Source organism: Protopterus annectens, chromosome 1.part1, assembly GCF_019279795.1.
Source record: "Protopterus annectens isolate FY-2018-M chromosome 1.part1, PAN1.0, whole genome shotgun sequence".
Classification (NCBI taxonomy): Eukaryota; Metazoa; Chordata; order Ceratodontiformes; family Protopteridae; genus Protopterus; species Protopterus annectens.
The window spans coordinates 598,497,715-598,512,265 of NC_056726.1; the positions used below are offsets into that span (position 1 = coordinate 598,497,715).

The 14,551-nt window shown below is 40.9% G+C and overlaps 1 protein-coding gene across 1 annotated transcript in view; it reads left to right on the plus strand.

Annotated features, from left to right (window-relative positions):
• Positions 1–14,551, plus strand: part of SIPA1L2 (signal induced proliferation associated 1 like 2) — a 2,064,602-nt gene that overhangs the window by 1,866,522 nt on the left and 183,529 nt on the right. Inside the window, exons 19-20 of the mRNA XM_044087172.1 lie at positions 8,187–8,240; positions 8,745–8,859. Coding sequence (XP_043943107.1) covers positions 8,187–8,240; positions 8,745–8,859 — 169 coding nt within the window. The remainder of the gene's footprint in view (positions 1–8,186; positions 8,241–8,744; positions 8,860–14,551) is intronic.

A 14,551-nucleotide genomic window follows, 5' to 3' on the forward strand; every position in this document is an offset into this window, starting at 1 on the left:
ACACTTGCATGTATCGTGCCATCCCAAAATAGAACCAAGATGCTCTCCTCCAAAAAAGGAAGCCAATCTAGTGGTCCCCTGCCATAAACAAACTTTACAACAAAAGGAAGAAACTGTTGCAGAAGAGAGGAAAATCCCAGGATGCAAAAAACTCCCTTACCAGCCTCAGTAAGAAGCTGAGATCCCTCATAAAATCTTCCAAAGCTAGTTACGAAAATAAAATTGCCAAAGATTCCAAAGACAACCACAAGGCATTCTGTAAGTTTGTCAAGAATCTAAATGGCAATGCTCAGATCTTTTCTGAGCTACAACAGAATGGCATTAAATATACTTATCGCAAGAATATTGCCAATATCCTGGCAGATTGATTCAGTGCCAACTTCACCCCCTAAATGGCCCATCTCAATACTGGAAGATTGCCAAATTCTGGTAATAATGGCCACACAGGTAAAAATGTACTCTCCAAAGTTGAGAATACAGCATCCATGGGATCAGATGACATCCTGGGCTGTGTACTACATGAACTACAAAATGAGCTGGCACCTCACCTAAGTGTCATGTTTAATCGTACCCGCACTTCAGGCTCTGTGCCCACTGAGTGGTGCACAGCTACAGTTATCCCACTCCACAAGGGGGGATCCACCTTGGATCTCAGGAACTACCACCCCATCAGTCTGACGAGGCTGATTTGCAAGGCCATGGAACATATTATCATGAAACTTATAAACAGAGACATTGGCAACCTTCAAACACTGGACCCCACGCAGTTTGGGTTCGTGAAGGGCCAGTCTTGTCTCCTGAACCTGATTGACGACTTGTAATCAATCTCCAGAGCAGTGGACGAGGGTAAGGCTGTCCACACAGCCTATCTGGACCTCACCAAGGCCTTTGACACCATCCCCCACTCTGAAATCATAGATAAACGTACTAAGCTGGGCATTAATCCTTACGTCACTTGATGGGTTGCCAACTGGCTTACTGACAGAACCCACACTGTAAAAGTAGCTGACTCCAAATCCAGTTCCAGCCAAGTGGAGTACCTCAGGGTTCAGTCCTGGGACTGCTCTTGTTTGGCATCTACTTCTCTGAAGTACAGGCCAACAATAAGGGACTCTGGCTGACAAAGTTCGCAGATGACTGCAAACTGGGAGCCATTATTGAAGCCCCAAATGATGTGGATACTCTACAAGAGGGCCTTACAGAAACCGATGCTTGGTGCCAGAGCCATGGGCTCAAGCTCAGTGCCAAGAAATGTATAGTTATCCCATTTGGGAAAAAACTTGTACCTGTGAATTACCACATAGGTGGCAGTACACTAAACACCGAAAGTGTGATAAGAGACTTTGGGACAGAGGTGAACAGTGGTCTCACCTTCGATAATCACATTGCCAGAACAGTCAGGATATCCTTCTATGTGACGCACCTCATCACTAAGGGCTTTTCATCCAGAAAAAAGGAGGTCATTGTCCCACTGTACTCATCCTTCATTAGACCCATTATAGAATACAATGCCCCATTTGGTATGTACCTCTCAAAACATCTGCAACAACTGGAAAGGCCGCAGAAATACCTCACTAAAGGAATCACAGGCCTAAACCAGTTGCCCTATGCTGACCGCTTTAAAAAACTCCAGCTATACTCTGTCGCATATCGTCTACTCAGAGGCGATCTCTGCTTAACATACAAGGCCATGTCAAACCCAGAGCTACTGGACAATACTACACTTAAAGAAATCCCAATCCTTCAGAGCCACAAGCTTCAGGGATCTAAATCTTCTCATCACAATAAACAAAACATGCTGACCCAGAGACTCCCCAGACTCTGAAATAGACTCTCCATACATGCCAAGCAGAGCGCCTCTGGCCCTCTTCAAAAGGAACCTTGACGATTGGATGGGAGAAAGGAAATTCACCCCGGGGATCATGTCAGTCACCCTGCTAGACAGGGGTCCAGGGGAGTAAATAGTTTCGGAAGAAATATCCAGGAAGTTGTTATGGCTAGGCTTGTATAGACCCTAGGGCAGATAGCCTAGTACCAGCCTGTGTGTGTGTGTGGGGCCTTTCTTTTGTCATGGTAGACAAGCCTATTAAAGGGACACAGAGAAAGCTTCCTGATTCAGACACACACTCTGTGTCTGTTGTTTTGGAGTAATACATTTACAAGAGGGCTGTGCAATTTGCCATAGTTTTAGCCATAGGACTTTACTTGACTGCAGAAATAAACTTATTCTGAAGGGTCTTCTTAAATCAGACTTTGAAGAGGCCTTATTTCGTCCCAAAACATAGGCAAGCTGACCTTCTTCTTCCTCAAGTAAGACAGAGAAAATAATTTAGTCATTTCTGACACTGTTCTTCGGAACTGACAAGTAAAATGGCCAAGGCTCCCACTGTTCCTAGAGTCTTCTCAGAAATGATGGGTCAAGTGACTCAATATTTGGTACCATCGGTACCTGTTTCTGAAAAGACTTCATCTGTTTCTGCACCAACTACTTCGACACTGATGTCAGTTATGGAATGATCTCCTCCTCCTTCGATGCCGACCAAAACCATGGAACCAAAGGAGCTTTCATTTAGAACTTTACTACGCACCAGATGTTCACCTTCAGTGGATCCTTTTATGGAGCGTCCTCCCAGTCCTTTTTTGGAGAAACTTCCACCAAGATCTCCTTCAGTCTGATCCACAAAAAGTCTAACCAGATCCAATGTCATGAGACTGGTGGATTGCCCCCTTCTACTGTTCCTAGCAGTGCTAGCTCGGGAACCTTGCCTTCTTCCATTCCAGCTTTTATTTCTCCTTCGACTCCAGCAGAGCTGTTGGATCCCCTGGAATCGACCTTCCCGACTTTGACTGGGTCGGTGATGGTCAGAGCCCCTTCTCTGCCACTGATAGCTAACTTGAGCTCTTCGGGTTTGTTGGCTCCAAAGACCTCTTGGGATCGAGGCTTCATTGCCAGTTCCAAGGGTTAGGGGTAGACTTCGATCCTTTCCGAGCCCTCCATTCCCTTCGGCTCTTTTGCATATGTAAGCTCAACTCTGGCTTTGGAGGCGGCCTCATTGTAGGGTGGGACCATGGTCCGAAGGAGTCTGTTTCAGTCCCAGGCTCCCATCCCTCTGCAGGGGTTCCTGCCTTCTAGGCCATGGTGAGGGCCTTGTCCATTGTGGACTGTCTGTGCCTCCCCTGTCGGACCAAACATCTTGCCTTTCCCCCTCTGACCGGAGCTTCCACCAGTCTCTTTTCTGGGACAGAGAGCACAAAAGACTCAGGATCAAATCACAGTGGTTATGACTTTTTTGAATACGTCTCCGGAACACCCCACCAAAGAGGTACCATCTAAGAGTAAGTGCAAGAATAACCACTTGGACTCCCCGCAAGAGTCCTACACAGTCCTACACAGAAGATACCATTTTTGATGACGGGGAAGGTTCCCCTAAATCACCCCCTGAAGATGTTTCCTTCTGGGACATCCTGGAGATCCTTAAACAGAGGGGGTGGCTGGACTTCCCTCCAGTCTTCCTCAGAGGAATCGGTATACCTAAAGGCTTTTCATGCCCTGCCCTCTACCTCTTGGATCTCTCCTCCTGCTGACAATCTCATTAAGTTGATTGCTAAGTGGGCCTGGAGTTACCTGACTATTGAGCTGATTCCAAAGAGACCAGATGGTATCCTTTCAGCTCTTCATGGTCAGCTACACTGGGCCAAGGGAATTCCTGTGGACACCATGGTGGTAGCGGCAGCCACTAAGAAGGAACTTGTTGTCAAAAGTCCCACTACCCGTCGTCCTAACAAAGAGCCTAGGACTATGGATACATTTGAAAAGTACTTGTACACTGTAACTTTTGCTCTTAGGTCCTTGAATTACATGGCACATTTTACCAGGCTTCAAAGAGATCTGATTAAAGAACTATCAGACACTCTTGCAGGAGCAGTAGCTGAAGGAGTTTGAGACAAAGTGGCTTCTCAGCTCACCACCCTAGAATCCATTTCTGACTCATCCATGAGGCTAATTGAACATGTGGCCGAAGGGATGATTAGGGCAGCGGGTTCAGGCATAGCCATCAGGAGACACGCCTGGACGTGCTTATGTGATTTTTACGGAGCCATGTAAGTCTTCTTTCGTCAGCACTCCATTTGACGGAATATCCCTGTTTGGTCCCAAAGTTAAGGACACTCTGGCCAGATGTGAGAAAGATGGGAAGACCCTTTCTGCCATGCGCATATGCTTTTCCACTCCTCAACGGCCCTGTTCCAGGAACCAGAGGAGTGGGAAGCTATGGTTCAAGAAATTCCAAGGGGCTTTCCAGGACTCATGTGGCAACAGTTTTCCCTGGGGAAGAGGGGGGGGGGAGTAGCAATGGAAGACACCGTGCAAGAGTCATAAGTGGCCCGCAGAATCAGGGTTCCAGGGATTCTTTCCCTGGTAATTCCTATCAACGCTTCTGAAAGGAGGCCTGATTGCCTTCCTCTGGAGGCAGTCCGGGGGCAAGTGTCTCTGCAGTAATCTGCCTGGCTAAGGATAACAGTGGACAGTTAGTTAGGTGCAAAGGATTATAACCAGAGGTTACAATATTCCCTTTTTAAGAGATCCAAAAAGGCTAAGAAGAACCCTGACATTCCACCCAGTCAAAGGGATGCAGCAGTCTTAGAAAGTCTTGCTCAACAAGATTCATTCAAGCATTCCCAGCAGACCAGAGAGGATCCAGGATTTACTAAAGATTTGTTTTAGTGCCAAAGAAAACAAGGGACTGGAGACCAATTTTGGATGTCAGTCAGTTGAACAAATCAGTTCAGCAAACCAAATTCTGGATGGTGTTAGTTCAGTCTATTTTTTCGTTTCTGGAAAAAGATGAATGGATGTGCTCAATAGATCTTCAGGATGTGTATCACCATATAAAAATAGACAAGTGGTCCAGAAGCTTCCTGGGCTTTTGGCTAGGAGGCAGTCACTATCAGTTCAGGGCACTTTTGGTCTCACCACAGACCCCCATAGAGTTCACCAAATGCATAGCAGTGGTAGCAGCTCACTTCAGATTGCTAATAATTCCTAGTGTTTCCATATCTAGACGACTGGCTCCTTACAGCTCCCACCAGGCCTCAACTCGTAAAGGCACGAGATTATACTCTTCTCCTTTGTTTCACCTTAGGAATCACTATAAACTAGGAAACATCCCATTCATAACCATCTTAGCAGTTGGCATTCATTGGAGCCATGCTCGATACAATCACCAGAATTGTCTCTCTTTCCTAGAAAAGATAAGATCACAAATCAGCCAGATTATTCACTGCAAGAAAGTAAAGAGCAAGGCTCCTTCTACAAACTCTAGGGTCAATGACAGCCTCTATCACTCTAGTCTCTCTGGCGAGATACCACATGCAAATTCTTCAATGGCTTCTGGATTCTCAGTGGTCCTTTCTGAATCAGCCAATGTCCCATCTGGTTGTGATCACCAGTCGATGCAAGGAAGAGCTCAGTTGGTGGCACCATTCCAACAAAATCTTGTCGGGCCATCCCTTTGTCCTTCATCAACCCCAAACCATAGTGACCACAGACGTGTCCCAGATAGGGTGGGGTGGTCATTATCTGGGAAAGACAGTCGAAGGCACTTGGGTCCCAGCTGGAGGCCAATTTGCATATCCGCATTCTAGAGATGAGAGCAGTGCTTTTAGCATTGCAGGCATTTCAAGAAACCCTCCCCTTGGGAACAATTGTGATTCAGATAGACAATATGTTAGTAATATGGTACATCAACAAGCAAGGAGGAACCAGATCTTACCCGCTTTTTCGAGAAGCGCTCAGAGTATGGCAATATCGTCAGACCGCTTTCTAGTAGCAATGCACATTTCGGGTAGTTCCAACTTGATCGCGGACAAATTGAGCAGAACTATCCTCATGCTTCACTAGTGGTCTCTTAATCCGTTGGTGTCAGAAAAGATATTCAGCCACTGGGGCCAACTTTGCTGTGACCTGTTCGCATCTCCTCCGACCAACAAGTGCAGCAGTTACTTAGCTCTAATTCTCCCCAAGTCACCCAGAGATGCTGTCCTTCACGATTATTCCCCCCCCTGTCTATTGTACGCCTTTCCCCCGATCCTTCTAATATGCCAGTTTCTAAAGAAAGCCAACAGGTCAAAGAACAGAATAAGTCTCATTGCCCCATCTTGGCCTTGACAGGTCTGTTTTCCCTTCCAGTGGCCTCATCTGCTTTGGAAACCTTGGATACTGGACCCATCTCCAGACCTAGTGTCCCACCCACAGGGGCTGCTTCATCTGAATCTTCAGCATCTCAAGCTCACTGCGTGGCTTCTCCAGTTCCCATGATTGCCAGGCACTCTTCTCTTACTCCCCCATTCCAACACATTATTCTAGCCCACCACAAACGTTCAACAAGAAAATTGTACCTTAACAAGTGGCTAAAGTTTTCTAAGTGGTCGTTAGATCTTAATTGTGACCCATATTTTGCACCTATTTATAGAGTTCTGGAGTTTGTCTTTACTCTTTGAAATAGGAGCATCAATCTCTACTATTCAAGTGCATCTTGCCGCAATCTCTATTATATTGGTTTAAGTGGTTCATCCCTTATGTCCCATAAACTCTGCAAAGCCTTTTTGAAAGGAACCTTAATGCTCAGACCTCCATATAAAGAACCTTCTGTACCATGGGATTTGAATGTGGTACTTCAGTGTCCTATTTGTTATTCTTTTGAACCTACCGGCACTTGTGACTTGAAGTTTTTCTCTTGGAAAACTTTATTCTTGATAGCTATCACTTCTGCTAGAAGAATATCTGAAATTCAGGTCTTATCCTGCAAACCTCCCTATCTAATCTTTCATAAGGACATGGTCTCCCTGAGAACAAATCCCGCCTTCCTACCAAAGGTTGTCTCCGAGTCAAATATCAATCAGACTATGCAACTTCCAGTCTTTTTTTCCCAACTTCTCCAGTAAAGGGGAGTACCGTCTGCACTTAATAGATGTGCACAGACAGTTATGTTTCTGTCTTCACAGAACAAAGGAAATCAGAAAATCTGATCAGCTATTTATTTCCTTTTCTTCATTCACTTTGGGAAGCCAAGTCTCTAAGGTTACTTTAGCTAAATGGCGTACAAGACTGTATGACCTTTGCCTATAACAAAAAGAGAGTATGCACCTACAAGTCCTGTAAAAGCCCATCCAACTAGAGCAATAGCAGCTTTGGCAGTTTTCCATGCCAGAGCTTCTTTAGATGATATTTGTGCAGCTGTGACATGGGCATCGTATCATACATTTATTATGCATTACAAGCAGGATCTGGTCTCTAGAGGACATGCATCTTTTGGCTCGATGGTGCTCAGGAATATTCTTCCGTGAGACCTCCAAGATTCAGGTAGCTGGGGACTCTGTCCCACAGTCAAGGATTAAGTGAAAATTGACATGATCAGATAAAGAAGTTATGTCGTACTATAACGTTCTGTCTGTGTTGTCGATCTTCCCTAATCCTTGCATTCCCCCCTCCATCCCCCTGCCTTAAATCTCTTGGTGGATCGGATCTCTCCAAAGATTGTCTTACTGAGAGAAACACATATATATGGCCTCTGATCCTTTATTTCTTGTCTGTCACTATTGTTTGCAAACTCGATCTGAGGTGATTTGTGAGGAGCATTATTGGTAAAGCTTGTCTCGAGAGTTTTTTGGAAGACGCAAGCTGGAATAACAGCCGAGTCTGTTCTCACACTCGAAACAGAGCCCACAGTCAAAGATTAGTGAAGATCGACAGTACAGATAGAACGTTATGGTAAGACAAAACTTCTTTATCATATCTGACATGAAGGCAGTTGAGAATGAAAGTTGCTAGCTAACTGCATTGGTTTGCATTGTGCAAGCACTGATTTTATAAAATTCTAAAAACTCAGATGTCATGGTAAAAAATCAAGAATAAATTGGTTTTGACAGTAATTAATTGTTTTGGACTTAAGCATATTACCAACATTTTCCATATTACTGTGATCTAATCTAGCAGGTCCTCATTTGGTACCAGGCAATTCAACATTGTGCATGTTATCAGTTTACTACTGTATAGTTTATTGTGTGAGATACCAAGAAACTAAATTAATACCAAGGCCTTGAGGCAGGACTAATGATACCAGAAGTTTTCAGTTGTCAGACTCCAGTAAGAACTTGTGTTCTTAGGAAAACTCTAAATTTGATTTCAGGTCTTGACTCAGATGAAGATATTGGACCTGTCTGCCATCACACACGCTGTTTAGGTGAATGGTTTATATTATCCAAGGATTTGACAGTTTTCTGTTTTTTTTTTATTTTATTTTATTGTTTTTTTGTTTGTTTCTTCTCTGCCTTTGCATGCTTGCATGATGATGCAGTTATTTAAAAAAAAAACATTCATATTCCCTAGGGCCTCTAGTTTTCTGTTTTGTTGGGTTTAACAAAATAATCAGTTTTATTTGCACCACGTAACTAATCAAAAGGAATTTGCTTGACTTCTCTGACTTCTGTAAAAATATTTTGTTTGGGTTTGCCTGTGGATGTTAATGTTTGAATGCAGGCTGGTTGTAGTAGTTTTTTAATGTTTGTTGAGTGTTTGTTTCACAGCTGAAGCATTTGGGCCCAGCAAGGCAGCAAACTACACTCAGTGAATGCCACTAGCTTTGCTTTTAGTGCTGAGAAGTTTGGAATGCTGTTGTTAAGTTTGTGTTGTTTACAGTCCATTAAGACATACTTTTAGATGGTGTATTCTTTATTTTTCATTTTAGATCAGAGGGTGGCATCGTTCTGTACCTTAAATGATATGCAGCAAGCTCCAGACTTAGAATGTGTTGAACAGTTGTCCCTGCATGGAGAAGAAAAGGATTTCATTGATGCTGTCAGGTTGGTGAAGTGTCATGTACAATTATGCGGTTTCTTTTTTTATTTCCTATACAAATTCTTAAAATCTTGTACTGGATAAAAGGCAAAAGGCGAGAGAGGAGTAGAGCAGGAATTCAAAGGAGCTAGAGAAGCAATAAACACCCTAGCTGGGCATGTAATCAAGTAAAGTGTTAAATGTATTTCTGTAATATAGCCTTTGCTGCATTATAGAGAAGACAAACAGAACTGTTTCTAACCAGTTAGAAACAGCACTACTTATAACGTTTGTAGGAATTCCCTTAATTGTTCCCACAAACCTCACTGCAAAAAGGCATTATTTGATGCCACTTTTGAATTCTGATTAAGATTTCAATCATGAAATATTTATTCAAAAAATTCCTGCACTCATTCTCTGTGGGAGGGGTTACCAACGTCTTTGCTCTAGTTATCCATTCATGGGAAATAATTTCCAAAATAATGACACTTCGACAAAAGGGATCATCACTAGAGTAGACACTCCAAATAACTTACTACTTGTGTTCAGCTGTAGTGGCCCACCCCAGTCCTGACTGGCAGGTGTTTGCTACCACATTCTAGTAGAGGTTCAAGGCCAGAAATTGTACAGACGTATGCACCCCATCTTTAGCGCATCTCCAGCATTTGTTATTATTCCCAGGGTTCATGCAAACAACTTTATTAGGTAAGTAAGAAGAGAATTAAAGGAAACACTTCTGTGAAATATTTCTTAAGAAATAACAGAAAAAGTTGAGCTTATTCAAAGGTGCTTAACAGCATGATAGTGCAGGAGTAACATTAGGTACATGTAACGGATGCAGAACAGACATTGGAAGCCATTTTTAGTTTGCCAGTGTTGGGGGAACAGAATTGTGGTACCACAACAAATCTGTAGTAGAATATATGCTAACTGAATCATAATAGATACTGATGTGCATTTGAAGCCGTTACTTACATTTTGCTAGTGTGCTGCTGGAAGAAGACACTCATTTTCATAACTCCTACGTGATTCTTACCACAAACGTAACAGAGACAACACCAGGAAAGTGCTAGTTTGGATGAAATGGTGGTAGCAGTCTATGAGTCAATATGTATATGGTTATTTATTTTCTGTCCTTTCTGATTGTAGGCACTAATAACTGACAAGTTATGGAAAGATATGGAAATTTGTAGCTGCAGTTTTTCCACATTTCCAACACTCTTTACACAAAATCAACATTTTTGTAATTTATAGCACTAGCCAAATATTGCAACAAGTTGTAACAGTATTTAGAAGAGCCATAGTGAGTGTTTTTTTAAACTTCTTTACTGGATTATCACTTGACATAGGCAAATTTACATTTATGCAAAAAGTAATAAAATTGTATTAATAAATATTATACTTCACATGTATAGCTGTACATGCCATATAACCTCAGCCACATTACATGAATTATTCAAGTCCTACCCATTTTTTAACAAGAAACATCCTTATTAAGCCATCACTTACAACATATTATTCTATGCTTGGTTTAATAATTTGTGGCTGTTTGTTAGAGATTCTACTCATATGGAACCCTGAGTTAAAACAGGCAAAATTTCCAGTGTCAGATAGAATCAGTGATGAGACCACCACATTTCAATCCTTGGCCGCGAGAGTATGGAGATTTTCCTGTAATAAATGCATATTGAAAATATTTTAATTTAAATATGTGGGAAATTTAGATGATCAGTCAGTTATTGAAACACAAAATTTGTTCAGAAGAGCTAGATGCAGTCAATCCTTACTTGTTTTTGGGGCAGTCATAAAATATATAGAAACACATCAGCTAGCTTGATTCTGATAAGTTTCAAGAAGGCTGTGCTTGTGTCATTGTTTTGGGTAGTTTTTTTTTGTGTTCAGTTTTTTCACTTAAATGATACATGTGCTATTGCTAAATGTTGTTGCCTGGTGAGCAGCAGTGTACTGACTTGATTTATAAATTCATTTTTTTCATAAAATTATACAGAGGTAATTGCTAGGTTTCCCCTATACTGTAATGTGTTTAAGATGCAGTACCTGAATGAAAACTTAGTAGTTATGCCATGCACTCCCTGGCATTGATGTTTAGAGGCCTTGGATGTGCACTGTGTAAAGATCAGTGTACACTGCATTTAAGAACTTGTGTGGCAGGCTGTACATTGTCTATTTCATTTGAGTTAGTATGTGCTTAGAGGAGCTCTGTTTCTGTGAAGTGCAAAATGTACTTTTTCGTATAGACATACCCAAACTCCATTTCTGAATCACTAAAAGTGGCAGGCTATGACAGTACCAGTTAAGTAGCCTCAAATTGTGTGCACCCACTTCTCTTTAGTAGTTCTTTTTAAATCAGTCTAGTAGAAAGTGGCATGCATTGCAGAGTAAGATAAAAATGATTTCCCTGCCAAAGCTGTAGTGTGAAATGGAAGAAGTTGCAACATGTCAGATATAACTGGAGGAGTTACAACTCTTCCATGGTTCTTTCTGTAGAAAACCACTGTCCTTGCAGTTTCCAGTATAGTGCTAGGCAAGACACCCTATAGCCATCACACAGATAGCTTTACTGCTCTTATTTATGTAAACTAACTCTGTAATCATAAACTTGTGGTGAAAAGAGGAATATCCTTTAAACAAGAAAAAAACATTCGCTCAACTGCAAATTTACTGTGCAACTTGGTAAATTCAACAGCATTTAGGGACTTCACAATTCTAGAAGCTGGAACTGAAAAAATTGCATTTAAAGAAACACCATTCACCAGATGGTAGTTCTTCCATAACAGGTAGATAACTCAAGAATAGAATCCTGCTTGACTGTTATTCTTTGAGAGTGGAAATGGGCATAGGTGTTATGAACCAATTACCAGAGTAAAGATAAACTGAAGGGTGATGCAAACTTCCGCAATTGAATATGAACTTAAAATAGACCCTAAAAATCAAACATAACTCTGAGTCTTCTTTAACTATGTCAGAATGTTAAAAACTTAACACTGATCAATGTTCAGAACTAGTCCACAATAATATTACATATGCGGACTCGAAGAAAATAGCTAATATCCCAGGTGTCAAATTGAGAGAAAAATTTTCTCCATCTATAGTTACTTCTACTGCACAGTTACTACCCCTATTTAATTAAGTACTGTCAACTTTCTCAAAAAGTAAGAACACTTCAATCATGGGCCCAGGAAACATATGAGGTTCCCAGACCTGCCTGCAGTTCCTCTTTAACCTCTTTGATCTAAGCCTGTTCGCTAATTACATTCCTGAAGCCTGGAAAAGGAAGGCCCAAACACAGACATTGGTAACTATAAAACCATTTTCTCACTATCCTCACATGAAAAGTATGGAACATATTATCTCAGACCTCATTAATCTGGACTTTGAAAATCTGCTAACTGAGGACCCTCATCAATTCTGCTTTGTCTAAAGAAGGGCTTTCATCACTAACCTCGTTAATTTCTTTGAAAAAGTCACAAAAGCTGTGGATAGTGCTTATGTAGTACATTTAAATGTTTGACTGACAGATCCTATGCGATTAGAGTCACAGACACCAGTTCTGAAGGAAAAATGTTACCAGTAGTGTACCACATGGCTTAGTGCTGAGCCTTCTATATGGCATCTGTTTGTTTCACAGAATGTCTGGAATGTTTGGCTCTTACTTTTGGCATGTTCCTCTTAAAATTTGTGTTTTTTTTTTTTTTTTTGCAAAACCAGTCAGAACTGAATTCACCAACTAATGATAGCCATCTAAGTTTCAGTCTTTCTATCTTTCAGGAAACACATGGTAACACAATACATTCTAAGATTATATAAGCAGTGTTTAAAATGTGTCCCTGGTTTTGGGCCTTTGTCCCCCCAATAAATTTTGGCTTTTTCCAGATTTCTTGTGCTGCATAGTTCTTCAGGTGGAGATAAGTTTATTGCTGCTTATGCCAAGTCTGTTTTTGTTGTTAGTAGCACAACAGGTAGATTACTTGCTTTTGATGCAGAAGGCTGTGGATTCTACTCCCACACTATGTAGATGGATTGCCGATATTGTATTGTGTTGTACTTTTAAAGAGGCGGATGCTGCAGTCCTGAGCAAGTCCTCCTTGACGGAGATACGTAGGTACCTATGAACCTGTTATTAGTTTGCCATCCATTCCCTATTGCAATATTACTAGTTTTTTTTATTTTTTTAATGTAACATAGACAATTTATTCTTCAAGGGCAACAGGCACTTTATTTGTAGATAATCCTTTTTGAAAAACAACTAAAGGCTATGTTAGTTCAGGAGCCTAAATGTAAGTGTTTCAAAGGTAATGTTTTGTATAGATAGTTCTGTAATAGATTGCTTAAATATTTTCCATAGAAAATATTGTTTCATAATGATTATCTTTGTAGATATTATATTGAATGTACTACTGGTGTTAGCTAAACCCATATATTATTACAGTTATTTGAATTCAATTAATTGCTACACTTCTCTGCTCTGAAAGAACTGGTTGCATTTGCCAAAAAGTGCTCAGTATGTAAATCTACCTATCTGCTGATTTCCTCTGTTTAAATCCAGCTCATTTATTTTCTGACTGTAAATGGCTGAAGCAGTTAATTTTATTTTTATAAAAGAAAATTGTATTTTAGTTTTGCAGTTTGCACAAGTTCAAAGTTTGATACAAGTTTAAATATTAATTTAAATAAAACACTATTTTGTTTATTTTGTGTGCAATATTTTGTGTGTTCTTCAATTTGTGTTTAAATGTCTGTATCTGACAAGTTCACCATAGTGGGTGGGGTTACATAATTATGTTTGCAAGTTTTATGTTAATCCGCATACAGATTTGTACCTATTTTTCGTGTACCTTTGTTCAGATTTTTTATGATTTGAGGTTGAGAGGTATGGTGGCAGCACATCTCTGTTAAATCTGCTACATGGTTAATAACTGCAGCTTATAGTATAAAGAACTGTTAGGAGGTAGTGGGCTGGTGTGCTGAAGCCTGCATTTTTTCTACAGTTTTTTTGAAATATATCTCCATTTTGTGTTAACACAATATTCTACTGGCCCTGCTAATAAGCTTAGTATATTGGCCATTAAATTCATTGGGTATCCTTGTCCTTTGAGACATTGCAGTTATTCATATTATATCCAGGTATAGCTTATAAACAACATAGTATCCTACCAGGTCCCAAGTCAGCTTAAGGTGATATAACTACATTTCCTGATACTCCGAGCACCAGTATAATTATTAGTTATTCTTTCTGAGGTTTGCTGCAGTTGATGTGAGGAGTAGCATAATTTCTGTATGAAAATTGGGGTACACCTAAAAGTAGCCTTTTCCCAAGCTTAAGGCAGTGGCCTCAATATGAACTGATGGTTAAGAGGGTGCTGTGAGCGCTTTACTTTTGCCATTCTAGCCACCTTTGCCTATGGAGTATTTGTCACGATGGGATATGATGGAAGTGATTTGTCCAGTGATGAAAATAGATATTTCAAGAGCTAACTAGTCAGAAATTCCAGAAACTGGAAACTTCTGTCCTCAAGCTGATGAAATATGGAAGTGCTGCAAATCAGTGGCTGAATTACGTAGAATGACCTTGAACCATGGCCTGTCTCAAATTGCATCACTTAAAGATCATGTGGAAAAAAGATAAGCCATGGTGGACAAATATTAATTTGTTCAATGCCTAACGGTCAGGATGACTCTTAATTATAAGAAGGTACA